Source organism: Calonectris borealis, chromosome 13 (genome assembly GCF_964195595.1).
Source record: "Calonectris borealis chromosome 13, bCalBor7.hap1.2, whole genome shotgun sequence".
NCBI classification, from domain to species: domain Eukaryota; kingdom Metazoa; phylum Chordata; class Aves; order Procellariiformes; family Procellariidae; genus Calonectris; species Calonectris borealis.
This window is the reverse complement of record NC_134324.1, coordinates 7,516,294-7,541,244: the sequence shown is the minus strand read 5'-3', so window position 1 is coordinate 7,541,244 and position 24,951 is coordinate 7,516,294. Positions and strand designations below refer to the sequence as shown.

The 24,951-nt window shown below is 56.9% G+C and overlaps 2 protein-coding genes across 2 annotated transcripts; one reads left to right on the top strand and one right to left on the bottom strand.

Moving 5' to 3' along the window:
- The first annotated feature begins 1,531 nt into the window (after positions 1 to 1,531).
- On the top strand, positions 1,532 to 7,033 carry TSPAN6 (tetraspanin 6). Its single transcript, XM_075161800.1, has 8 exons — positions 1,532 to 1,684; positions 1,789 to 1,977; positions 2,174 to 2,248; positions 2,839 to 2,937; positions 3,212 to 3,367; positions 4,070 to 4,153; positions 5,981 to 6,080; positions 6,281 to 7,033. The coding sequence occupies exons 1-7, from the start codon at positions 1,598 to 1,600 to the stop codon at positions 6,047 to 6,049; spliced, it is 759 nt and encodes a 252-aa protein (XP_075017901.1). The 5' UTR covers positions 1,532 to 1,597; the 3' UTR covers positions 6,050 to 6,080; positions 6,281 to 7,033.
- Positions 7,034 to 9,860: 2,827 nt separating this feature from the next.
- On the bottom strand, positions 9,861 to 18,183 carry TNMD (tenomodulin). Its single transcript, XM_075161799.1, has 7 exons — positions 18,136 to 18,183; positions 17,874 to 18,008; positions 14,495 to 14,635; positions 13,611 to 13,712; positions 11,626 to 11,779; positions 10,318 to 10,490; positions 9,861 to 10,084 (listed from the first exon to the last, which is right to left on the bottom strand). The coding sequence occupies exons 1-7, from the start codon at positions 18,181 to 18,183 to the stop codon at positions 9,875 to 9,877; spliced, it is 963 nt and encodes a 320-aa protein (XP_075017900.1). The 3' UTR covers positions 9,861 to 9,874.
- Between the last annotated feature and the right edge of the window lie 6,768 nt (positions 18,184 to 24,951).

Genomic DNA, 24,951 nt, shown 5'->3' with positions numbered 1-24,951 from the left:
GCCGGGGGGCCGGGGGCTGGCCAGCCCGCCTGCCACGCCGGGTCCGGGGGCAGCCGCGAGCCCCGGTGAGGTTGGAGAGGGGCTGGAAACAGGACGACAGCCCCCTCCGTCGCCTTGCCACTGCACAGACTCCTGACCCTCCTGCCCGTCCTTGCTGCCTGTGCTGAGCAAACCTACTTTTCCCTTCTTCTGCCCGTCCCAAACATTCAAAAGCCGTGAGTCAGGCCCAAAATGATGAGATGGTCAAAAATAATAAATCCCAGGATTGCCCGTTTTCCAACGCACCTCCTGCTTCTCCGAGGCTTTAAAAGGTTGTCAGATTTTTCTCTTTGCAAGCAGAAGAGCCAGGAGCCTATTCTGACACAGGAGAGAGCGTAGCCAAGCCTGTGCCAGCCCTGCCGGGCTCCGGGAACGGGGGTCCTGGGGGGCCAAGGACAAAACCGCGGGAGCCGGGACCCTTTTTCTACCTCCTGCCAGGAGGGAGGGAGAGACCTCGCTGCAGACGGCAGGCTCTGAAACCAGTCCGGAGGCAAGTGATTCCAGCTGGGGTCTGTTTTCCAGCTGAAGTTCAGCCCCCGCAAGGCAGAGGTAATGAAGCGCGTTCGTTAGGACCCGCCGCCCTGCGTCCCACGGGGTCGGGCGGGAGGCGAGGCAGGAGCCGGAGCCACCCAGGGGTTTTGGCTCTGGAGCACAGGACCGCATGGGTGAGGGGATACGAGGGACGAGCCTGGCGTGGACAGGTAGGAGACTTGGCGTGGGGCGGTGGGGGTTGACGTGCTGCCTGAATGCACTAATTATGTGGCGGCCAGGCCGGTAAGCACACTAATTAATAACACAGCTGTCCTGAGCAGGAGAGGGCTGCCAGGAGGCCACTGCGCGGGGCTGCTTGCTGCAGGGTGTGGGGAACCCACAGCCCCCCGCAGCCCAGGGATACCCTCAAGGAGGGGACGGGGTGCTTGCCCCATAGCGGGCAGGATGCCCGTCGCTTCCTGGCATGGCGGTCGTGCCATGTGCTTGGGGGCAGGGTGGCTTCTCCAGCTGGTCCCTGCTCTGCAGGGGGACACCTCCTGGGCAGGGACTGGGGGGCCACGCTGGGGCTGGGGCTGCATTGCCCACCGCTGGGGCAGGAGGGCAGGGACTGGGTTGCACGGTGCAAGCAGGAGCTGGCACGGGGGACCGGGGCACGGTGCAGGCAGGAGGTGGCACGGTGCAAGCAGGAGGTGGCACGGGGGGACCGGGGCACGGTGCAGGCAGGAGCTGGCACGGGGGACCGGGGCACGGTGCAGGCAGGAGGTGGCACGGTGCAGGCAGGAGGTGGCACGGGGGGACCGGGGCACGGTGCAGGCAGGAGGTGGCACGGGGGGACCGGGGCACGGGGCAGGCGCGAGGTGGCACCGGGCGGGCAGGGGGCGCCCCCGCTGGGGAGGAGCGGCGCGCTTTCGGGCACGCTCGGCCATTTCCGTGAGCGCTCGGCAACCTCCGCCGCCGCTCGGGCACCTCCGGCGGGGCGGGGCTGGGCCTGCCCGGCGGGGCGGGGAGCGGGGGCTCGGCGCGGCGCGGCGGGGCCCGTCCGGGCAGGAGACGGCCCGTGTCGGCCATGGCGTCCCCGTCGCGGCGGCTGCAGACGAAGCCGGTGATCACCTGCCTCAAGAGCGTCCTGCTCACCTACACCTTCGTCTTCTGGGTGAGCGCCGGGCCGCGCCGCCCCGCCCTACCCCCGCGACATGTCGCGGCCACACCGCCCTGTCGCGACAGTCGCGAGCCACGGCGGCTTTCCCCTCTTCCCAGGTGTCGGGCATCGTGCTGCTGGCCGTGGGCGTCTGGGGCAGGGTGAGCCTAGCCGTCTACTTCTCGCTGCTGGATGAGAAGGCCACCAACGTCCCCTTCGTCCTGGTGGGCGCCGGCACCGTCGTCGTCCTCCTGGGCACCTTCGGCTGCTTCGCCACCTGCCGCGGCAGCACCTGGATGCTCAAGCTGGTGGGTGGCCCTGGACGGGGCGGGATGGGGTCCCATCCCCTCCTGACCCATCCCGACCTGTCCTGACCCATCCCCGCACGTCCCATCCTTCCCCATCGCATCCCAACCCCATCCCATCCCATCCACCCCATCCCATCCCATCCCATCCTACTCCATCCCATCCACCCCATCCCATCCCATCCCTTTCTGCCCACAGTACGCCATGCTCCTGTCCCTCATCTTCCTCATCGTCCTGGTGGCTGCCGTCGTGGGGTTCGTCTTCAGGCACGAGGTGAGTCTGGGTGGCCGGTGCTGTCTCCCAAGATGTTGCAGAGCGAGTTTGATGCTGGTCTTAACCCAAATGCAGTTGCAGATGTCGCTGGAGGGACAGAGGTGCTGCTGGGAGCGGTGCTCAGTTTAGCTAAAATGGGGTTAAAATGGCCCGAAGAGCTGCTTGGTTCCCATAAGGACCCATAATGTCCCCATAAGGACAAGGCTGGGTGCAGGGTCTGCCCGGCTCGGCACGCTGCCCCTCCCCCAGAACAGGCGAAGTAGCCCCGGACTTTAACTTCTGGCTTTGGTCTATCTTCTGCAATAATTTCTGTAATTAAAGCTCCTCTGAGGGTTCCTGCGCCACGGAGCAGCCTGCTTGGGGGGGAGTTGGCACCGCACAGGTCCTTGTTATTACACACACCATCCCTGCTGCCACAGCGCATCCCAGCCCGCCCTTTAATGCAGCGTTTAATTGCCTGGGTGGCCGGGGAAATGTCTGCTGGCCACCGCCGGAGTCATTCCTGTCGTCGCCGAGAGGTGACTAATGCGGGGCCGCGGTCCCGAAGCACAGGAGGGGACGGCACCGCCGCAGAGACCTCTCTCTTGCAGATTAAGACAAACTTTGAGAGTAACCTCAACCTGGCCTTGAGGGACTACAACGTGACGGCGGATTGGCACAGCGAGGCCGTCGACACCATCCAGAGAACCGTGAGTGCCCCAGGCTGGCGTCTGGATGGCGGCGGGTGGGTACGCTCGCCTCGCCCCGGGGTGTCCCCTGGGACCCCCTGCGGTATCGGCATCCCCGTCATGGTGCTGGGGGTCCTTTTGCACCACGGGCTTTTGAGTTTGGGAGAAGATGCTGGGTGAGATGGGGGCAGTTCCTAGAGAGGCGAGGGCAGGGGAGCCGTGGGAGTGGTGGTAGGACTAAGGGGGGTCAGTACCCTGGTGTGACCGTGCTCCCCAAACGTGCTTCCCCCTCCAGCTGCACTGCTGTGGGGTGCAGAACTACTCGGACTGGGAGAGGACCGATTACTTCGCCCAGAGGGGCATCCCCTGGAGCTGCTGCAAGAGCCAGGACGACTGCTCGGAGGAGGATCTGAAAGACCCGAGCAAAGCCAAGCTGAAAGTGTTTGTGGATGTAAGTTAAGCTCAGAAACCCCCTCCTGCAGTCCTGGAGGTGGGGAGGGCAGAGCTGGGTGGGTGGAGAAGGGCTTGCCCTTCCCTGGGAGACTTGAAAGGAGAACTGTTCTCTCGATGCAGACACCCTGTAGCCCAGGGACTCCCCTGGGTTGGAGGTAGGGGAAGGGTATGGAGGAACGAGCCCTCCCTCATGTCTGAGGTCCACCCCCACCCCGTCTTTGGAGGTCAGGGACCAGCCAGACCCAAGTGTTTGTGCCCAGGGCTGTGTGTTTGGGAGAACAGGTGAATAAGGACGTAATTTCCCGGTAAAATTAGTTTTGGCAGTGCTGACGTCTCTCGACGGCCGTGCAAAGTCCTGACCCGGTGGTGAGCGCGGGTGACGTCATCAGGCAGGGACGGCCGGGTGATGCAAGGGACGTTCCTCTGACGAGTCACCTTGCTCAACCCAACGCTCCCGTTGGGAGCAGCCCAAGGGCAGCGCTCCCCTTGATAACGCGGCTGGGCTGGCAGGCTGGTTGGTGCCGCGCTGATAGGGAAATGACTTGGCCGAGGTCGGGCAGGAGGGTGGCGGGGAGAAGCCCTCAGGTGCCCGCGCGGGAGCATCTTCCCCTGGAGCTGCCGGTGCTCTGGGAGGTGCCGGTTTTTGCTCCTGCGGGGCGAAAAGCACTGGACCCACGTGCTCGCTTTCCCTCCTCTGCAGGGTTGTTTTTTCCTGGTAACGTCAACGATGGAGTCAAAAATGAGCATTGTGGCTGGAATCTCCTTTGGCATTGCGTGCTTCCAGGTAACTCTCCCTTGCTGGCTGGCACAGGAGTGCAGAGCGAAGCTAGCGTGTCTCTGGAGGTATTTAATTTCTGTCCAAAGTCTGGTGCGTGTACAAAAGGCACGGCCTGTTTCAGCCAGAGAGGAGCAGCTATTCTGCAGATTCCCCTTGAATTTAATTTCACCACTGTGCCGTCTCCAGTCTCTTAAACCCAGGGCTGTAGCACCAGCTCTGTTTCCGTGAGCCCAGGTTATTTGAGAAGAGCTCCTGTCTGAAATAACTGACTTTAAGAAAACCCAAATGGAGCCTGTGCTGTGCCAGGCGAACTCCCTGCGTTCGCTGTCGGCAGGGATCAAATCGCGCCCTTCCTTTTCCTACCCACCAACCTTCCTTTTTACTAGCGAGGCGTTTTGGCATCGCTTCTGCGTGGCTGGGTCCCTGTGAGCACCCGTGGGGCACCGCTTGTGCTGGCGGCTCGCACCCCACACAATCGCTTTACCCTGCGATTGCTGCCTCTCCCTCCCGCTCCCCAGCCTCTCCCTTACTTTATCCTGTAGGACGCTTCCTGCAGGAGCCGCAGCGGCGGCGTGCTTGCTGGCCCCTGCTCCGGCAGGCTTTATCCGGGCAGGAAACGAGAGGCCCCTGCCCCCAGCTCGGCCACGCTGGGCGTTGGGCACGCTGACGGCGCGGTGGGGTTTCCCGAGGTGCCGAGGGTTTTCCGATGCACCGCAGCGGGAACCGCAGGATGCGCAGCTTCAGCTGGTTTGTGGAAGCTTGCTGGGCTCTCGGCAGTGAGCAGCCGCAGGGCGAGCTCGGCTGGGGCTTGAATTCACCCTCCCTTGATCCGGCACGCAGAGGCCGTGGTGTGAGCTTCAAGGCGCTGCCCCCTGGGACCACCGGCTGAGCGCGCCGGCACGGGGAGAAGGAACCCCGCCAAGATATTTCTCCTGTAACGAGCGTGTCACCATGCGTTTCCCGTCACGGATGCACTAAACTGGGGGAGAGGCGAGAGCCTACAGTCCCTGGCTGCAGCGTGTGCTACCAAGTGCTTTCGCTTGCGGCCGGGAGAGCCCGAGAGCCGGAGCGGCTCCGCCGTGCCCAGCTGCTCGCCCCAGTCTCCTCCTCAGTTGGGCTGTGCTCCCCGTGGGGTCACCGAGACGTGACCGACACACAGACGGTGAGCTGCATACTCCCAGCCGTGAAATTATCTCAGCTGATGCCAGGCTTGGGAATTGTAACCGGTTCCTGGCTTTTATCGCTCTTTCACAAGCCTTGCTGCGTTGGGCGGCCGGCAGGGACCCATCACGCAAATGTGCCTCTACCTTGGCTGGTGTGGGTCAGAGTCCTGCAGGATCCCTGGCCCTAAATGTCTGCGCGGGGACTGGGAGGCCGCGTTGTGATAACAGTAGCGTGTCCTTCGGATGCTGATGCAAAACCAGCAGCCTTGCTTCCCCGCTGTCCTTGCAACAGGGAGAGGTGGCTGCTCTTCTCTAGTGGCTGTGTAATTGGCTGTGACGCTCCTGATATCTGTGTAATCTCCGAAATTACTATAAAACAGCAGATGCTTCCTGAAGCAAAATGTAACAGGACGGGACGCGGAGCATCTCTTGCGAGGAGCTTGTTTGGCTGGTGCCCGCCAGGATCCTCCGCTTCAGCCTCTTGGTTACCCCAAAGCAGGGCACAGCAGCCCGTGTTGTGGTTTGTAAATCCCACTGTGGATTTGTAAATCCCGTCTTTGGATTTTATAAAACTGATGCTCTGGAGCAATTTGTTAAGCTTTTCCCCTAAAACACCGTGTCCTGGTTTTGCCTACATCTGATGTGTGGGGCTTTTTTTTCTCTTTTTCAGTTGGTTGGCATCATTCTTGCCTGCTGCCTGTCCCAGTACATCACGAACAATCAGTACGAGATGGTGTAGCTGGCCGCCGGCACGCTGTGGCTGTGGCCGGGTATGTCTGTCCAGCGGCGTAAGCTCGGTGGGCTGCCTCTGCTCCCTGGCTGCTGCCTGGGGACCTTCAGCAGGGTGGCGGGTACCACTTTTGGGGGCATGTGGGGATAGAGGGCAACCGCAAGACCGTGTCTGCTACATCATTTCAAGCTGTGTATAAATCCAGCCTTGTCTGTTAACGCTTTGTCTTGTGCGTTGCAGGGTATGCTCTCCGCAGCCGGGGAGGATGCCACCACCTCCAGTTTTCCTCTGAACGCCGCTTCGTGAAATCTTGCTTTAAACTGACTGATCTTCTTCTCAACTAGCTCATAGAAACGAGCGCAGCAGCTGTCCTGGTGCGCTCAGGGACTTGTCCTAACACTACTCTGCTGTGCCACCGCGTGGGATAATTAGTGTAGCTGCGGTGGTTACAGCAAGCGCGCTCCCCCGGGCGCCGCAGCCCCCGGCTCTTTCCTTGACGGCGCGCTCGAGTGCCGTGCCGAACCGACCATGCTGGCGGCCTCGCGGGACTCCCAGTGCTCGTCTTCAGTGCCTCCATCGGGAAAGCGACGCTTCCCCTCACCTCTGGCAGCCCCTCGACGTCCCCTCGCTCTCCGGATGTGGTTGCTCTGGAGATGGGGCTGTTGCCCCGTTAAAACACGGCCCTGCCTGCCTGAAGCCCTTGGCTCAGCAAGGTCTCGGCTTGTTGCCAAGCTCTCTCTCATCCCTACCCTGGGTTTTATATACTTTTTTATAGTTGTACTTTTTTAAGTACAGGCTGTAGTGATTCTTTGTAAGCTGTAGCGAGGTTTGGTGATGTAGCTCCTGGTGCCTTTACCTTGGTAGGTGTCCTTGCACCGAGTCAGCTGTGACTTGATTGTCAGTATTATATGCTGCTTTAACTCGTTTTGTGTATTGAGTAGAACTCTTTTGTCCTGAGACACAATAAATATTAAGATATTTTACTCTATGAAACTGCCTTGGCTTTTCTTTTCATCTCCTGGAAATTCCTCTGCTCGAGTCGCTGCAAAGAGCAGCGTTACCCTGGGAGGCAATCCGCTCGCCCCGGGCCAGCCAGTAACCTCTGGACCATCGCAGCTCGCGTTTCTCCAATGCTCACTGGTGCACTTGCGCTTACAAATAACTTCTGTAATTGAATTTTCTTCATAACAGCGGTTGTGTAACAGTGCTGAAGCAGAAGGCCTGGAGCATCCCAGCCCAGGAGCCGGGCGGATGGGTTCAGCCCCGTGCAAACGTGCGGATCCTCTGCCGGCCGGCCGCTCGGAGCCAAGGGCAGGGCAGCGCTGCTGGAGCTCCCCAGCCTCTCCCCGGGGCAAGAAACGTGGATTTAAGCTTTTGTGTTCCTTTGGTACTGCTCATCTTCGGGCTGTTTCATCAGCAAGCCTTTGCCTTACTGAGCCTGGTGCCGCAGTGGTGCCGAAGCTCCCCTCCCGCCCAGGTTGGGGGGTTTTTGGGTCTCAAGCACCAAACTCAGAAGAGCTGTGGCCTGGAGCAGCCGGCTGGCTGCCGGAGCTGCCTGTCCTGCTCCTGGGGAGGAGGCAGGCGTAAAAGGAGCGGTTAAGCCGCGGGGAGGAGTGGTGGCCCTTTGTCAGCGTCAGCCCTCTGGCAAGCGCTGCTCCGGTGCTGGGTGAGCTGCCCCAGCCAAACCGCCCCGTGGTGCGGCAAATGACCCAGTGCCGGGCAGCCTCGCTGCTGACGGAGGAACCCAAAGGGGAACGCCCGAAATCCTTACGTTGCGTTTAACCTGGGTGAGTAAATCAGGCTGTTGTCAGCGCCTGGCTGGCCAAAAGCTTCCTGGGTCGGGACGGCGAGGCAGAGTGCGTCAGAGCACGGAAACCGGGCTGGAGAGATCGGCCGACGGCAATTAATGATGGATGGAGACAGGGCAGGAACACGTGAGAAGCAGGGCCAGGTTTGGATAAACCCATCCTCATCAGAAAGCCTGCGCAGGGGGAAGCGACCATGCACTGGTCTGCGCCCCTGCCTCCGCGGGCAGCTTCCTTCCCGGGTGGATGGCGGAGGCGATGCCGGGTGGCGGAGGCGATGCCGGGCGGGGATGGTGCCGGCAAAGGGTGGCACGGGGAGCCTGGAGGATTCCGAGCTGTGGCAGGAAAACCGGCACTGACTGTCTGTGCCGACCCGGGGAGCGCGGTGGCTTGTCCAGCCTGCTCGTCCCCACGGCCAGTGACAGGCACTGCAGCCATCAGAGGGTGCAGATCTTATCTAGCTAAATAGTGCTGACGTAGACACCTCGCTTTCGTTTGGAGAGACATCAGTGACGCCCCGGAGGTACAGGCATGTGCTGGGGGAGATGCCAGGCAGACTTGGGACACTGCTGTCCTGGCAAAGGCATTGGATGCCCCTTGGTGACCCAGCTGGACCCACCGAGCCGGGACACGAGCACTGCTGGCTGGCCCCACAGCTGTGGCCGGGTGGGTTTCACACGGCCCCGCCGCGTTCGGACATCCCCTCTCAGGGGGGATAAACGTCTCGGGGGACTTGTCAGAAATGCCTGGTGTCCCCAGGGCTGGTTGGTGTCCCTTGGGACGCCGTACGGGGAGCTCTGCTGCACCGTGCTCCCGGCGGCTCCCAGCCTTTTAACCAAGCTGTCAGCACAGCTGTGAACAGGGATGGAGGGGACTGCCCTTAAAACGTGCTCACGTCCCCATGGGAGCCGCAGGGATGTGAGGAGGGCCTGGCAGCCCCGGGGACGCCACGGCCAGCACCTGGCACAGTGGTGGTGAGCAGAGCCTGACCCCCTGCTCCTGCCTCCGCACGCAGGCTGAGCAGGCTCGTCCATCCAGGTGTTTTCCTGGAAAGCACCGGCCGTGGCAGCGCGTGCTCCCTCCGTGACACCGAGGGTGTTTCGCCCAGTGACGCCCGTGGGATGTCAAAGCTCCTTGGCAGCAGCCGGCTCCCGGGATGAAAGCTGGGACCTGGGGTCTGGCACGAGCACCCAGGCCGTGAGCAGAGGAAGGTTGGACGGGGATTTTGGCCATCAGCCCTCAGCACGGCTGCAGGCAGTGTCCTGCTCACGGCGCCTGCAGTCTCAAGGACTTTTTTTTGCCTTCTACAGCTCGGGTTTTGCCTGCTTGTTGGTCACAGGGCTGGGGACAGCTGATGGCACTTGGCGTCTTCCACGCTGCCGCTCCCTCCAGCTTTGGCTGGCGGGTTCCCCGGGGGCTCCTTGTGCCCGCTCCTGCCTCCGCCTTACCTGCACGCTGCCATGCTGCACATCGCTCCCGAGGGGCCTGGGCCACTCCTGAGCTGTCATTAGTAACTACCGAACACATCGGAGCATGCCAGAGCAGAGGGTCGGGACGTGCTGAACAACCACCAGCGCCATCAGGGAGCAAATTAGGGACCTCCGCACGTTCCCAGCGGGGCAAGCGCTGGCAGTCCCGGTACCTGAGTTATGGATGCTCATGACAAGGCAGCCAAGCAATTAGATCACTTCTCAGACCCATTAAGCATCACAGACTGAGACTAAACGACTTTCCATTTTCTTTGCAATCGCTCATACAAGACGTTTATTGTTTGCCTCTTGCTGCTCAGCGTGGCGACGATGCACTTGAGCACGGCCTCCCCCGGTCCCGCGGGAGCAGTGCAGGATGCGGGGGGGGACAGGCGGCGCGCGCTCGGTGAGGGTGCGGCGGCCGTCGGGCTCGCACGCTTGCCGGCAATCAAGCAGGTAACGACCTGCGCGTCGGCTACGTCAGGATGCATCCGGATGGGTGGCGACGCAGCAGGCGGGCATGGGGCAGCACCCAGGCGCTGGGTGCTGCGCGGCGGGTGCTACACCCTGCCCAGCATCCGCGCGATCCACCAGTTGCAGGGCATGATGATGCGGCAGATGACCCTCCCGCCCTGGTAGCAGTAGGGGTAGGGGTAGTAGCCCAGGAGGGGCTCGCAGACCCGCCGGCAGTAGCGGTTGGCACGGCGGCACTGGGCACAGCAGTAGCCTCGCTCGTCCCACAAGGGGTGGAACTCCAGCCCGTTCTCCGACTGCCGGGAAGAGCCAGCGTCAGCGCAGCGAGGGGGATGTGTGGCTGGGGCACCCCGAGAACACGGCCAGGGCACCCCAGGAACATGTACAGGACACCCTAGGAACCTGGCCAGGACACCCCAGGGGCACAACCAGGACACCCCAGGAGCACAGGCAGGACATCCCGGGACCATGGCCAGGACACCCCGGGACCATGGCCGGGGCACCCTAGGGTGCGATTCCCCGCACTCACGTAGTCGTTGACAGGCAGGTCCTCCTCGGTGAGCTGCCGTGCCCGGCGCTTGGGCCCCGGCTGCGCGTCCTTCTCCACCTCGTGTTCTCTCCCCCCATCCAACCAGCTCTGGTTGTCCACGAGCAGGTCAGGGTCGTCTTCTTCTGCCCCTTCAAGGTCGGCCAGCTCAGGAGCTAGGGGAAGACCCCAAACGTTACTGTCAACAACCAGGGAGCAGGGGGACAAACGCAGCAGCAGGCATTAATGTCCCTACCAAAATTTGGTGCCATGGTACAAGAAGAGGAGGAAACGGCTCCAACCTGAGCAGCCCCACCAGCAAACCAGCTGAACTCCGTTGCCTCCTGCTCTTACCAAGCCTGAGCAGAGGGCTGTAGGAGGCAATCTGGCAGAAGGAGAGGGTAGAAAAAACACGGCCCATCCCCTCCCCATGCTCACGGGTGGTGGGTGCCCGTGGATGGCGTTGGCATCCCCTGCACAGGGCTGCGGGTGCAGGGAAGCATGTCTTCGTCGTGGGGTCTGCTGCTGCAGGGGTTTTTTGTAGAGCCCCAGTGAAGCAACGTGATTTGGCGCAGATTACACCCAGCTACAGCACCTGTTGGTGGCTTAGGTAAGACCCATTAATTTTCTTTGCATCAGGGTTTAACAGCAGGGACCGAGGAAGCAGAAAGGGGACAGCAGCCAAGGACAGCAGCCTCCCCTTGCATCAGGGATCTCTGATGCCCACTTGCTCCCAGGACCATCCATGTCCGTGAGCTGACTGTGGGGGATGAGATGCGCCTCTGCGGCTGCAGAGTGGAGGGAGTTTTCTCGGTTTTTAAACTATCTCATTTGGATAGAAGTGGGTTAGAGACAGCGGGTAATTACGCCGGCGGATCTCAGAGGCCGCAACCTCTGCGAGGGCTGTGTAGCGAGCAGCTGGAGGTGGCAACCCCGTTGTGTGATTTAGATGCAGATGTCTGCTCATGCTCTGATGTTCATGCGGTGACAAGAATTTAGGCGTCCCAGTTTGCAGCAGCGCTGGCTTCTTTGCAGGTAAAAGGGTTTGGGGTTTTTTTGCTTTGTTATGAGGAGGGTGGCCACTCTGCAAAGCACAGGGCGGTGGGGAGCCGGCAGAGACGAGTGCTTTGCAGAGAGAAACTTCAGCCCCTGCTATTACATTGGCCATGTTCTCTCGTGGTCATGGACAACATTGTGTTCGTGTCTGAGACGTACAACGAGGCTGTGGAAATGGGTTTCCACCACGTTGCACGGGGGCAAATGGCAGAGGGGACACGGGTGGGTGGTAGGGGAGGAGACGGCTCCTTGTACCTGCTATGGGCGTGGGGTGGATCCAGTAGATGGTCACATTTCTGCAGATGTCAAAGATTTTGGAGCTCTTCAGGAACTCCTTGTTCTGAATGGGCTTTTCCCCAGGCACCCAGACCACGGACTGCTCAAAGTAGGTGGTTGTGATTTCCTCTCCCTGGAAGAAAAGCGAGATTTCACCCCGGCATGGTGAGACACCCTCGCCCCACCGCTGGCTGCTTCTCCTCCCCTCGGCTTACCTCGAGGCACTTCTCTCCTCTGAGGGAGCAGCTGGACTTTGCCTTGGCCCCAGGATCGGGGTGCTCGCCGGGTGCACATGCAATACCCCACTGGTCCTCACGGAGGGAGACCCATCACGAGCCTCGTCTGCCCGCTCCCAGCCAGCACCACCCCGCTCTCTCCTCCCTCCATTCATCATGCTTCAAAAGCCTTCTCCTGTGCAGTCCCCACCATCTGGAAGAGCCTTCTGGAGCGCCCCAGCTCATTTAAAACCCAAGATTAAAACATCTCCTCTCTGCTTTGCTCTTGCTACTGATTTTGTGATTGAACACTTTAATTTATTCCAAAGAAAGAAATTCTTTGCACGGCCGTATTCTGTGATTTATACTACACGTCTCTGCCGCTGCATTAGTCCATGGTGTCTTTGGCAGGTGCTTAGGGAGGGAGATATATAAAGATTATTGGATGGGTCTGTGCTGAGCTATCTGCCAAGGCCACGTTGTGTATGTTGGTGGTGGTACCCATAGAGCAAGTTGGCAAGTGGCATTTTTCTCTCCAGAAGGTGTCTGGAGCTATATTTCTCTTTCATAGAGTTTTTCCTTATGGCTTTGGGAAGTCTTAAGAAAGAGCTAACACAACCTGACCCAGTCTGAGTCATTTTCGGAGTCTCTGGTGAAGGCCGCGGGGTTGGGGAGGTGCTGCCTGAAGGACCTGGCAGCGCGCGGGCTCTGGCAAGAGATGACTACATCTTAAATCTACATTTATCTCATCGGGTTTTATATTTCAGCTCTCTACCTGGGGCAATGTTCTGCTAAAGACTGGGAAGTCATATCCCTTTTACAACGGTAGCTGAAAAGATCTATTAGCTTCTTACGGCATAATCAAAGAATCGGTGTCTGGGAATTTGGGTCATGATTCAGGGAAATGTTTCTGCCCAGGCTTCGTTTCAAACACGTGTCCTGCTGGTGCTTTATCTGCAATGGCTTCCTTGGGGGGGATTCAATCTGCTAACACCCTTCGTCTTGCAAACCGGGAGGCGGGAGGGCTGTGCCACCCCCGGGGGGTTGGGGATGGGGATGGGGACAGGGGACAACTGCTTTCAAGGGACTGAGCCATCTCTCCAGGTTACGCTGTCAGAGAGGGGTTAAAATATGGAGTCAAACACTTTTTCCACACGGCATGCAAAGCGTGCGACTCCTTGCAGCAGGACGCGGTGGGCAAAAGTTAAATGGGTGTAAGAAGCAATCGGGCTCATCGATGGGAGGAAGGTCCGTGCAGGACAGGGAGGTGGCCCCAGCCCGGCGCTTCCCACCTCCCAGGGCTGTACGCCAAGCGCTTTCTCAAATCGCATTTCTTAAAGGCGGCTGCTCTTTTAAATTCATTACTTCTGCCTCATTCTGCTTGAGAACATGAGGCTCAATTCTTGGAAAAAACAATTTGATTGACTTTTTGGTGCCTGCTAATCCTGAGCTGCCTTGCGACCTTTTGACTACAACAGGATTATTGTTCTTGATCTCTAATATTGTGCCGAGAGGGTTTTGTCTGTCGGCTGTCTGATCCCGTCTCTTTCCACTTCTTGTTTTTAGAAGCAATCCTCTGAAATAAGATCATTCTATGAAGCGATCACAACTTATTATTTCTTTATTGCGGAGTCTCCGGGAAGGCTGGAGCAGATGGGAGGGCGGCGGGGACAGCGGCCGCGCTCCCCAGGCCGGGGAGAGGAGTGGGTTTCAGCGGGGGCAGAGGGGTGTCCTGTTTTATTCACCTACCTCAAGCTCGGGGATCTTGGCCTCCGTTGTCTCAGGTAGGACTTTAGTCTGAGTTTTGAGGAAACATTTTTGAAGTCCCACAAAGAAGATGCCAGTTATTCCCTACAGCATCAAAACAAACACCAAAAAAGCAGTCAGGGCAAAGCGGGAGGATGAATAACCCCATCGTACGGAGGGTACAGCTGGATAAGGGTTTAGTTGTATTTCTCCTGTTGATGTTTTTGTGCAAACTCTGTTCAGCGGCAGTGCTAAGATGTACTAACAGGTTCTCCTAAGGGATATTGAATTTTATGGTTTGGGAGAATTGCCCTTTTTGCAAATATCTTAAGGCAGATAGCCATAAAATTTTACTTTGCTCCCCTTCTCCTTATAACTATCATGAGTTCTAGTTATCATAAATAAAAATATGCAGAATAGCATCTGACCGTTATGGTTATATGAACATTCAGCCCCTGGTTCCTGCTAGGCTATTAGCTGAAAATTTTGCCATATGTCACTGCACAGGGTATTTCCCTACAAATTTTAATTAGGTTTCAGAGAGAGCCTACAACATTGTCACGAGGTTTTAATGCTCTCCAGACAGACAAATGTACTGGGCTCGGATAGATTTATGATGATTGCGTTCTTTTGCAAGGGTAAATCCAATAACTAGGTCTTGCTTTTAAGATGTATTTCGCTGGAACTGAACCATGCCACTATTAAATACCGGTGGAAGCTTATGTGGATACACATCTCCTTTCCTTTGAGAGCATCTCTAGAGAATCTGCATGGGCATTTCTCTCCCTGGTCGTCCTAGGTCTTGCTCCAGCGACCCCGTGGTGTTCTAAGGGATCCTGCAGCAAGACGGCAGGCCGGCTCCCGGGGACAAACCCCGCCGCACTCACGTTTTTGAAGTCATGGATCTCCAGGATTTCCTCGCTGCCGTTCCCGCTCCTGAAGGTCTCTGTCCTGGCCAGCGGGTCGATCTCCATCACAATCTTCTTCTTCTCGCCGCGGCTGAAGAACGTGTGTTCCATGTCGTAAACCTGTGAGGGACAAAACCACACAGGGGTCGGCTGAGCCCCCCAACCGATTTCACATGCCGGCCGGTGGGTGAGTGGGCTGGTGTTGGATGCCTGACCCCTGGGTACCCTGCCACGGGGCGGCTCTGAGCCAGGACGATCGTCCGTATAGCGCAAAGACAGACAGCTCCCAGGCACCAGGGCTGGGAAGAAAGGCAGGATGGGGCCAGGCTGCAGGAGGACATGTCTGTCCTCTTTGTCCTGGGAGAAGATGCTCATCCCACACTTGCACCAGGAGCTTTGCCGTGGCGCAGCCTTTGCCGGTGTGTTCTGTGCCACGAGCCTGTTTATGTCCCAGCTGGACTGAAGTCCTGAGCCCAAGGAACCTCACTTTCCTCTGTCCCTGGCTTGCTTGCTCCATCACTGCATCCCCAGCTCACTTGCTCCATCATTGTGTCCCCATCTTTCTTGCTCCATCATATCATCCCCAGCTTGCTTGCTCCATCTCTGTGCCTTCTGTTTTTCCTGGAAAGGCAGAGGCAAAAGCCTCTCTCTGCCTGGAGGAGATCAGGGATTGCCTGCAGATCAAAGACCTCCTCGAGGGCTGCTGAAGGGCTTCGGGGCGTAGCAGCCGGCTTCCCGGTGGCACTCATCCCCGCGGGGAGCCGGGGTGAGCAGCGCCGGGGGGAGCAGCCCGCTCCTCCTCGCAGGTGCTCGCTGCACTCAGCCAGCCCGGCAGCCCCCCAGTCTCTGCGGATGCCTGACCCTTCAAGGCTGAGTAGTGGCAGATGCTATTTGAAGCACAAAAATGATCCTGCTGGCACGGCGAGAGCTGGCGAGCCTTGGGGAGGCTCATTTCCCAAATCAAACGGTGTCAGGCGGAAGCAAAGGGCTTGTGCAAAACCCCTCAAGTCCACAGGGCAGCGGGTGTGATAGAGGCACGGGGATGGGAGACCCCCGTTCATCCCCCGGCACGGCCGTGGAGCCGGGCAAGGAGCACCCTGGTCCCGCAGCAATGCCCCGGCGAGGGGCAGGGGCTCTGCCTGCAGCCCCAACCTAAACCCCCGCTCACAGTCCCCTGGTTCTCGCACATCCCTCCCCATCAGGGGGTTCAAAGCCTCTTAGCAATGTTTGCAGCATCAGCATCCCCCGTTTTGCAACCGCTGGAGGAAGCCTGGGCGCAGAACCGGCCGTGCAGGCAGTACCTGCTGGGTACCTTTGCCCCTGCTTAAAAGTTAGAAGAGCGGTGTGCGCCTTGGCAGCCCTGAGCAGCTCCTGTTAGTCGGCTGCAGGCTTTTATAAAGATATATGGCTGTCAATGGATTTTATGGTATGGTAAAAATGAAGCCTAAAATGGCTGGAAGGCTGCCGGTTTTGACTGACAAAATGCGCACGGTGCCGTAAATCATTGCTAGGAGGGTAGGATCCCGGGTGGCACCTTACCTTCCAGTGCCTCTCCATTTACGAAGAATTACTTTTGCCAGCGCAGTGGCCAGCTAACCCATTTGGGCTTGGCCGGCTCCGTGCTGCTTGGAGAGCTGTGCGATGTTTTATGGGGCTAAAAATGACTCTTGCTCGCGAATCGTTGAAATATGTCCCCCCGCGAGGCCGCGGCGAACCCCTTGTTAGCTGACTCATCGCCTTCGCTCGCCGGCGGTGCCGGCTGGTGTGGATGCTGCTGTGCAGAGGGCAGCGCCGTGTCCAAGGCCACCCCTCGGAGGAACAAGTCTTCTTTGAAGATTTTTTTCCATTCTCCGGCTGCATGAAGGAAGCTTGAAGGGCTTTTTGTTCTTTAAAGAGCTTAATTCCCCTTGGTTTATATCTTTGAGCGTTAGGAACTTCCAGCCTCCCTTGTCCTGCTTTTCCCGGAGGACTCCCGGGCCAGCCGGAGAAGCCGCTGCCCCGCGGCCGCGGAGGATGTGGTGATGCCGGGTGCCGGGAGCATCAGCGTGCAGCTCCACCGCGGGAACATCTTTGCTCTCCTGCGACCTCGCGCTTCACTTGCCCGCCCGTCAGGCGTTGTGAAGGGCTTTCAGAAATACCGACGGACTCCATCCTCTATCAGGCCGTGGGAGCCGAGGACGGGCGCCCTGGGTAACCCTTCCGAGGCTGCGGCAATGGCTCTGCGCCGCCGGCTGGGAGAGAACCGCCCCTCCGGGGGTTAACAGCCTCTTCCCCCCGCAGCTGGCACGCACCCTGTTTTTCGAGGAACAGTAGAGACTTTATAACTGACTTGGCAGGAGCCTGGAGGCACATATGGCTTTTATTGCTTTTTCTTTTATTTTTGGGGGTATTTATTTCTATTTGCTGATAAGAAGACAAAGTTTCCGGCGAGCGGGGTGCTTCCTCCACCCGGCGGGAGGGCAGCCTGGCTGGGCTGGCTCGGCTCCGGCGTGGGGCAGGGAGGAGAGAGGAGGTGCCACCGTGGGAAAGAGGCCACCTTGGCTGGGCACGGGAATTTTGGAGACGTTCTTGAGAGTTGGCAAAACCCGCCGGCGCCGGGGTGCGAAGCGGGGCTTCCTGGATGAGCGTGGAAACTCAAAGGGCAGGAGGATGGGGAGCAGCGGGCAGGCTGTTGGCTTCAAGGTTAAGTGATTTGCTTGGGGTATGGGACAAAAAAAAAAGGGTTTTGGCAGAATTGCCAAGATGCTGGACAGCAGCGGGCAGAGATGCATGGGAGACGCGCAGCCCCGCTGCCGCCCCCGGCACGCTCGGCACTTACAGCAGCGTCCGTCTGGGGAGCTGGGAATAAACGAGCACAATCCAGTTAGCAGGAGCTCCTCCAAAAGCTAATCCGTCTCACCATCCCCTCACATTGCAGACACATTAAAGTAAGAAATATAATCCATGACAATCAATCACCACTGCGTCCTGGCTTTCTCTCCTCTTTATGCGGTGGCATAATGTCTTTTCCACCAGTTTCTGGCAAGATAATTGAAATGAAATGGAAAATATTTTCTTACTTGTCATAAAATTTGCTGCCGGTGAAAGAAGAGTAACTTTAACTCTTCGTGGCGTAGCTCCCATCCCCTGTAATTGTCAGTTAGGGAAAGAATGCGGTGACAGATAATGTAAAAGCTAGTTATGAATAATACAAAGATTTTTAAAAGTCCCATGAATACCTGTGGTCTAAGAAAATGCATTTTGTAAAGTTGCCTGGGTTTTGGGGCGTAGTTAAAAGTTTCAGTGAGTCGGGGGGGGGGGACAGCTCCATCTGGGGAAGCGGCACTCAGAAACGCTGGATCAGAGAGTTTTTACTTACTTTTCTGGGTGTTGGGTTCCAGAGATACTTGACACCAAAAAATATCAGAATAAGAGAAATGAGCAGCACGCTGAAGAGCAGTCCGCAGATCTGGTATCTGGTGCAGGTCTTCTTTCGCGTCTTGGATGCTTCTGCCTAATTAATGACAGAACAGCGATAGCCAGAGGTTGGCTGATGATTCCAGGAGGGACGAGCACACGTGCATATCAGCCATTTATCATGCTGACAGGCTGCACGGTGGCAAAGCAAGCCACGAACTTACGTCCAGAAAGCGGCAGTCCTCCGGGCTCTCCCGAGCCGTCCCTCCCATGGTCTCCTCCGTGTGCGAGGACGCGAGCCCGCTCCGAGGTGGAGTTACAGAGGCTCTGGGCTGCACATGTGGCGGGGAAGGCTGGGTCACTGCCGCCCCCATGACGGCGGCAGCCAGCTTTCCCCCCCAGCCTGCGGGTGCTCCCGCAGCGCTGGCTGTTTGCAAGGTGCAAGCAATTCCCACGCTTTTGGAGACGAGCCCGCACGAAGCTCTGCTGCGTGGTGTCCATCGGCCCCGTCCAGGGTCCCAGTTTTGTGTTTAAGCTCTGCTCCTGCCCTCCGCTTCTGCCCCTGCGCTGGTGGCTGGAGGTGCCCAGGCTGTGCAGGGGCTCCCGGCCCCCCCAGAACTCTGGGGGCACGGGCACTGCTGCTTTCAGGGGGCTGCCCGCCTGTGCTTACCCGTGCAGGGGGGCTTCTGCAGTGGGGGCAGCCCGGGAGCTGCTGGTGGGGTGCCTGCATGGCAAGGGGACGTGGGCATGGCAGGGGGACAGGTGTGTGCGTGGGCACGGGTGTGCATGTGTGTGCATCCACGTGTGCGGGTGTGTGCACATGCATGGGCGTGTGTGTGCACGTGCATATGTGTGCATGCACGTTTGCATGCACGTGTGCGTGTGTGCGTGTGCATGGGTGTGCACGCACGTGCATGAACGGGCGTGCATGCACATGCACGTGTGGTTGTGCATGGGTGTGCGTGTGCATGCACTGACTGCCAGCCCTCAGCGTCGCGGTGCGAAGCCCGAGCTCTCCCCACGGAGGGCTCTGGCATCCCGCACCCGCTGCGTGCACAGCCTTGCCCCAAAGTTGGCCTAGCCAGGAATTTCCTGACTAATTTTTTTTTGACGTTCAAAAATTTCCATTTGTTGAAATCATACCCTTTCTTCATGGAAATGAACCCATCTTAAGAAAGGCTTTCAGAAATCCAGTGTGAAGTTTCTAGTCTGAACAGGATGAGGCTCCCTGGTGTAGAGGAGCTGGCATGCACTGTTTTTCCAAGCTGTTTATGCTCATAAAAACCCAGAGTGCATCATGCACTAATTAAAATTGCACTGAAAAGAAGAAAATCCATGTTGAGTTTTGCTCCGGGTGAGAAACGGAGAAAGAAATTGCTTTTAGCGGGTCTGGCGCTGGCTTTGCGAGCGTGTCGGGGCATCGCTGCCCGCATCCCGAGGGTAAATCCAAGCGGGATGGAAGCGGAATTGCTGAATAGCTTGGGGAAAGCGTTGTGCACGTGTGTGTGTGTGCAGGGGGGGTGTGTGTGCCCCGGCGTGTATCGGCTCCCTGCACGGGGGTTCGGGCTCCCCGGCCCCGGGGCGGCAGGAGCTCCTCGCCCCGCAGCCCAGCGGCACCCCCGGGGCCAGCTCCCCTTCCCTTCACTCGGGAGCAATAGCCCAGGGATTTAAAACGCCAATAACAGAAGGGAATCATATTGATGAGTGAAAGGCAGCAGGTTATTTGGAAGAGAAAAATCACTTTTTAATGGAAAGCAATCACAGGCAGCCTTTGAAAATATCTGAAAGATTTTGGAAATCTAAACGCAGCAAAATCTGTGCAGACACCAGGTTTGTCTTTCTCCACTTTTTACCAGAAAGTTTCACCTCCAAAGCTTTTGTTATTCACTGGAAACTGAAGTATCTGAAAGCATTTGCTTTTCCTGTCGAAATTACAGTTTCAAAGGAGAACTTTGGAGCAGCTCTACTGAAAGACGGTTATGATTACAGGAAAGAATTACAGCAGTGCCGTTAAGCAGACGTAATTGATCAGCATAGCAGCGATCTTCACAATATCCCCCACTCCAGACACAGGAAACACTGCAAATACCACTCGTAAACCAAATTAGGCATTATTATTTTATTACTGTTGTAAGGTAAATGTCAAGCTTTTTAATGGCAATCACTGTAACTCCGGCAGCAGTCGGGCGTCTGAATTAGCTGGAAGAGGTGAGAACCTCCCAGGGCTGGGAGTTAATAAAACTCAATAAATATCATCGGTCCCTTCCAGCGCTTGGCGAGTGCTGGGGATGGAGCGGCTGGGGCGAGCGGCGAGGGGCGCGGGGGGTCCTGCTGCGGGGCTGGAGACCTCGTTTGGCTGCAGCCTGCAAAATTGGGTGCTGCTGGCCAGGAGGGATGGGGAGTAATACACAATGCATGCACACACATGCACACACGCATGCATGCACACATGCACACAGGCATGTACACACAGATGCGCATGCAGCGCCGGAGCTTGCTCAGCTCCATGCACCCCGACCCCAGGGCAGGGAGCAGGATGAGACCCCTCCTCATCGCTGCTCTCCACAGAGAACATTATAAGTATTCAGCCTTGAACTGGGGGGAGTTTGATGGCAGCAAAACCCCCTGCAACCCAAATTGTCCTTCCCCTCGATAGCTGTGGGCTGTGCGACAGCCGCTGGATCCCGACGGGGAGACGGATACTTGGGGTGCAGAGAGAGACAGAAACCACGGGATAATGCTGGTCAGGAATGGGTTTTTTTTTCCCCTGTTCCCCAGTGCTCAGATTCAGCATTCAGGGTTTCAGGGAAAGAAAAAAAATGGATTTACCATGAAAGGACAACAATTTTGAGGGGAAAAAACTCAAACTCTTTAAGATCACAATCAGGTTCTCTGTATAAAAAGCAGTTCCGATGGAAATCTCCCATCAGCGCCAATGAAGAGGGAACAATCACTAATTTTCCTTGAAGCTAATGAGTGCAAGTCTATATGACAGGGGAGAATTTAATCTGATGTGAACTGAGGAAGAGAAGCAATACTGATATTAATGTGTGACTAATTGATACCCAGAAGAATATTTGAAATGATTAAAAGGCATTTGATTTTTATACAGGACAATAAGAGGCTCATTGGCTACAACCGGTGCATCCTTTCAGTTTTCTACTTCTTGCTCCAATTTGCCCAGAAAAATATATCATATCCGCAGCATAGCTTGACTGCCGCATAAAATCACTGTGCCTGGAAATGTTATGCCAAGAAATTCCTCCTGGACAGCATGAAGGTTCATACACGGTGTGAGCGGGGGCGAGAAGCCCGGCAGAAATAAAATAGGTCCCTGAACTACTAAAAAGCAGCTCCCCAAAGTAGTGGGGCTGGGGCAGCAACCTCCAGGCGAAAACCCATTGTGATTAATATGGTGCTCTTTGTTATAATGAAAAACCCATTAAGGTCAGTGGCAGCATCTCTGAGCAGCACTAAATTGGAACGATGGAGACAGTAAAGTTAAAAATGAGCCATAATATTAATGTGGATAGTGAATTAATTGGGCAATTCCATAGATAGTAAGTAAATCATATCGTTTACCGCGGGACGCGGCACCTCGCGGCTCTCACTGCAGGGTGGCATGGTGGCAGCGGTGGCACCCGCTCCTGGACGGAGCCGAGGGAGCGACACGGAGGAGCAGCACCCGGGGGGACCCCGCTGTGTCCACCGCTGCCAGCCTCGGCCCCTTCTCCTTGGGTGCCGCTGGGGGGTCTCTCAGTAGGGGAAACGCTTCTCGCTTTGCTCTTTTAGGTGCTCTAGCCCCAAAATACATCCAGAGCGCTGGCTTATGGCTTGTTTGGGGTGCTGCATCCACAGTCCAAGGCGTCTGTCCCCTGGTCTTGCAGCCATGGTCCGAGGTGTCTGTCCCTCGGTCCCCAGCTGTGGTCCAAGGTGTCTGTCCCCCTTTGCTGTGGCACACACGAAGCTTTCAGCGGGCTCTTCCCCTGGTTTGGGTGGGTCTCTCAGGAAAAGCTTCCTTGCCTTTGGGAGAGACATCCAGCACCGTCACACAGCCCTTAGCCATCTCCTGCTGCTTTTGTGTCTCGGACTGGGACCCGCCGTGGGGGCAGAGGCTGGTGCTGGCTCTGCAGGGGCCCTTCGCAGGCACCGCCGCCCCGGGGGGCTTTGGGAGGAGGGGGAAGCCTGAGTGAGGGGTGGGGGATGCAGCTTTCACCCTGGACCCCCATCCCACCCGAAGCAACACCGCCATCCTGCAGACCCCGTTGCTTCTGGGTGATTTATCCCAGAGCGAAGCATTTGCATGCGTGTTGGTCAGGCTGCCGGCTCCCTCCCCACTTCCAACATCCCGAACAGCAAACAGAGAAAAGGAAAAATCACATATAAAAGAAAATTGCTCATTAGCCAGTGGCTGATTACACAGAACCATCTCTGCTTCAAACCATCCCATTTTCTGTAACATTTGCCAGATGAGAGGACGCATACCTCCTCTTATCAACTAGCCACATATGGCCTCGGCTGAAGGGAGGCTTCAGTAATTGGCCTATTCATCATTCATTGTTTATCTTAAGTTCACATTGTCATAGGGAACTCCAGAGACATCCCTGATCTAAGTTAAGAAACTTAATCACGATGATAAAACTGCTTGGGGAGTTGAACTTCATGTTGGAGATGCACGTGGCCGTGTGGCACTCCGGCAGTCTGGAGCCACAGCAGATTATTCAAAGCTGACAAAGCTTTTGGAAAGAATAGAAAAAGATAAATTCCTGGTGGCCGTTCTGATGGAGCCGCTCAGAAAGTTATTACCGAAGACACATGCTTCTCCTTGCTCACAGCCCATGAAAAATCCCGTTCCTCCGAGCTCAGGGGGATGTCTACCTCATTTCTGCTGTTGTGACTCCCTCGTCAACAGAAGTTATTAACAGCGCCGGAGAATTTTATCCAAACGCTGGTTTCATCTTGATAAATAACAATTTCATGTCTCTGTTCTACTAGATGACTACACGGTTTTATTTCAAACACTTAACTTCTTCAGAAATGCTTCCCCGTGCACAAGGCTTAGCTCATCTATAGAATATGTGCTGAGCAGTTTTTATTTTCACCAGGCTTCAAATATTTGTAATGCAAAGACCAAACCCATAATCCTGCACTATCATAAGTCACTTCTCCCAATAAAGAGCTCCTTCCTACTGGGAGTGCTAAAATGTAATTGAAAGCTACTTGAGTATTGGTGTCACACCGAAAACCATTTTATTAAAAATAGTTTAAGGGTTGTTAAGATCTGAAGGAATATTGTAAAGCTCCTCTTGGATGCCAGGAAGGAAACCAAGAGGATAACCTGGGGAGCGAGGGGTGGGTGTCTCCCTCTGCCCTGCAGCAACCACCGCCCCGTGCCCATCACCCAAATCAGCCGTACGGGTGCTGTTATTGGGTTCCACGTTCACGGCAGCAGACGGATGCTCGGGGTGCTGGCAGCCGTTAATTGCCAGCCTGCTTAGTTAGAAGCAGGTAATTTTGTGACGACTGTGTCTGAGGTGCGGGGGGAAGGAGGTGGACGAGGCCAGTCTGGTTTCTCGAGGTACTGCAGATGTCCTGCTGCAGGTGGCTGGATCTGTTGCAAGACGGATGGATGCTCTGGGTTTCTCCAGCGGCAGCGATAAGCCCGCTGGCGTGGGGAGAGGTGCCAGGTCTCCCTTCGAGGGACTGCAGGGCCCGAATTTCACCCCGGCTGTGAACTCGACAGTGGCAAACCCGCAGGGATTCAGTAAAAATTGCTGCATTGTGCTGGGATTGTGTGAAGAGAATAACCAGTTGATTATCACTGCTTAGTAAACCTGAAATATTTAATATTAACATATTAAAAGTTTCCTGCTGGATCAGTTCAGGGTCACATAGGCTCCTGCGTTATTTTACTCTGTCACCTGATATACGTATTAATGTTGTTTACTTACTAAAGCAACTAAAGACAGAATTGAGATTACTCCTGAATGCAACTAATCAAGAAGGAATCCATTAAACTGAAGAACTTCAACACAGTTAATTTTTCTTTGATTGTCATTAAATCTCCCATTGATAGCCCTTGCAATTAATCGCGCGGTGATGCTGCGAGCGTTATTTTCCTTTGTCCTTTGAGACCACATACAGCGTCCCAGCGATGGGAGGATGAATACCCCGGTCCCTCGGGTGCGCTGAGGTGTCTGGGGAGATCCTGAGGCTCGGGAGATGGGGGTTTGCCTGGTCCTTTCTCAGCAATGTCTCCATGCAGCCCTAGCTGCTTCCCTGCCTCCAGCTCAGCCGCTGCCTCTTCCTCAGCTCTCATACGCACAGTCAAGCTGCGCATGGCTCCAGGGTCCTTTTGGAAAAAAAGCAGCTATTTTAAAAATCAATAAAATAAATAAAATGAAACAAAGTCAGCACGATTGCCCATCTCTGCCCCAAACGGAAAGAAGCAGTGGACGGCTCTGCAGGTCTATGAATTTGGGGGTTCATCAGCTGGTGCTGCTGCAGGCTGGCTCCCTTCCGGATGCTTACCGGCACCTGGGGGGGCCCTGGAGGGGGCCAGGTTGGGGGGAACCCTGGGGGGGCACAGGTTGGGGGGGCTGCTCCAGCCAGCTACACTTCCACCTGGGCACCAGGTGATCCCCATGAGCAAAGGTGGTTGGATCCGATGCTGCTCAGCTGGCCCTGCCTGGGAGGGTATATAGGGGATGGGGTGGCTGCAGGGGGGCTTGGGCTGTGCTGCTGCTGGCCCTTGGCTGGTGCAGGAGGGCTGCAGGGCTCTGGGAGAGCTGAGGATCAGCAAGAGGAAACTGGGACAAATCTAGATGAAAAAGGTGGGAAACGGAGCAGGGAGGAGGCCCTGGTGTGTGCAGGTGAGGTGGGAGCTGCGGGGTCATGGCAGCGCTGCCTGCGTTAACCAGCCCCGTTCCTGCTGGGGAGCGGCCCCTGCGCGGGGCTGGGCTGTGCGCCCACGCCGCGAGGGTGGCAGGGGCTCTCCCTCCTCCTCCTCCTCCGCAGCTTCCTCTCCGCCTCAGCCATGT

Excerpts from the sequence above, each read along its gene's own strand:
- TNMD (XM_075161799.1), bottom strand. The coding sequence starts at position 18,183 with ATGGGAGGGACGGCTCGGGAGAGCCCGGAGGACTGCCGCTTTCTGGAC. Across the intron at positions 18,009-18,135 it reads AGGACTGCCGCTTTCTGGAC|GCAGAAGCATCCAAGACGCG; the intron begins GTAAGTTCGTGG and ends GTCATTAATTAG. Across the intron at positions 10,085-10,317 it reads ACCTGCCTGTCAACGACTAC|TCGGAGAACGGGCTGGAGTT; the intron begins GTGAGTGCGGGG and ends TCTTCCCGGCAG.
- TSPAN6 (XM_075161800.1), top strand. The coding sequence starts at position 1,598 with ATGGCGTCCCCGTCGCGGCGGCTGCAGACGAAGCCGGTGATCACCTGC. Across the intron at positions 2,249-2,838 it reads GGTTCGTCTTCAGGCACGAG|ATTAAGACAAACTTTGAGAG; the intron begins GTGAGTCTGGGT and ends TCTCTCTTGCAG. Across the intron at positions 4,154-5,980 it reads TTGGCATTGCGTGCTTCCAG|TTGGTTGGCATCATTCTTGC; the intron begins GTAACTCTCCCT and ends TCTCTTTTTCAG.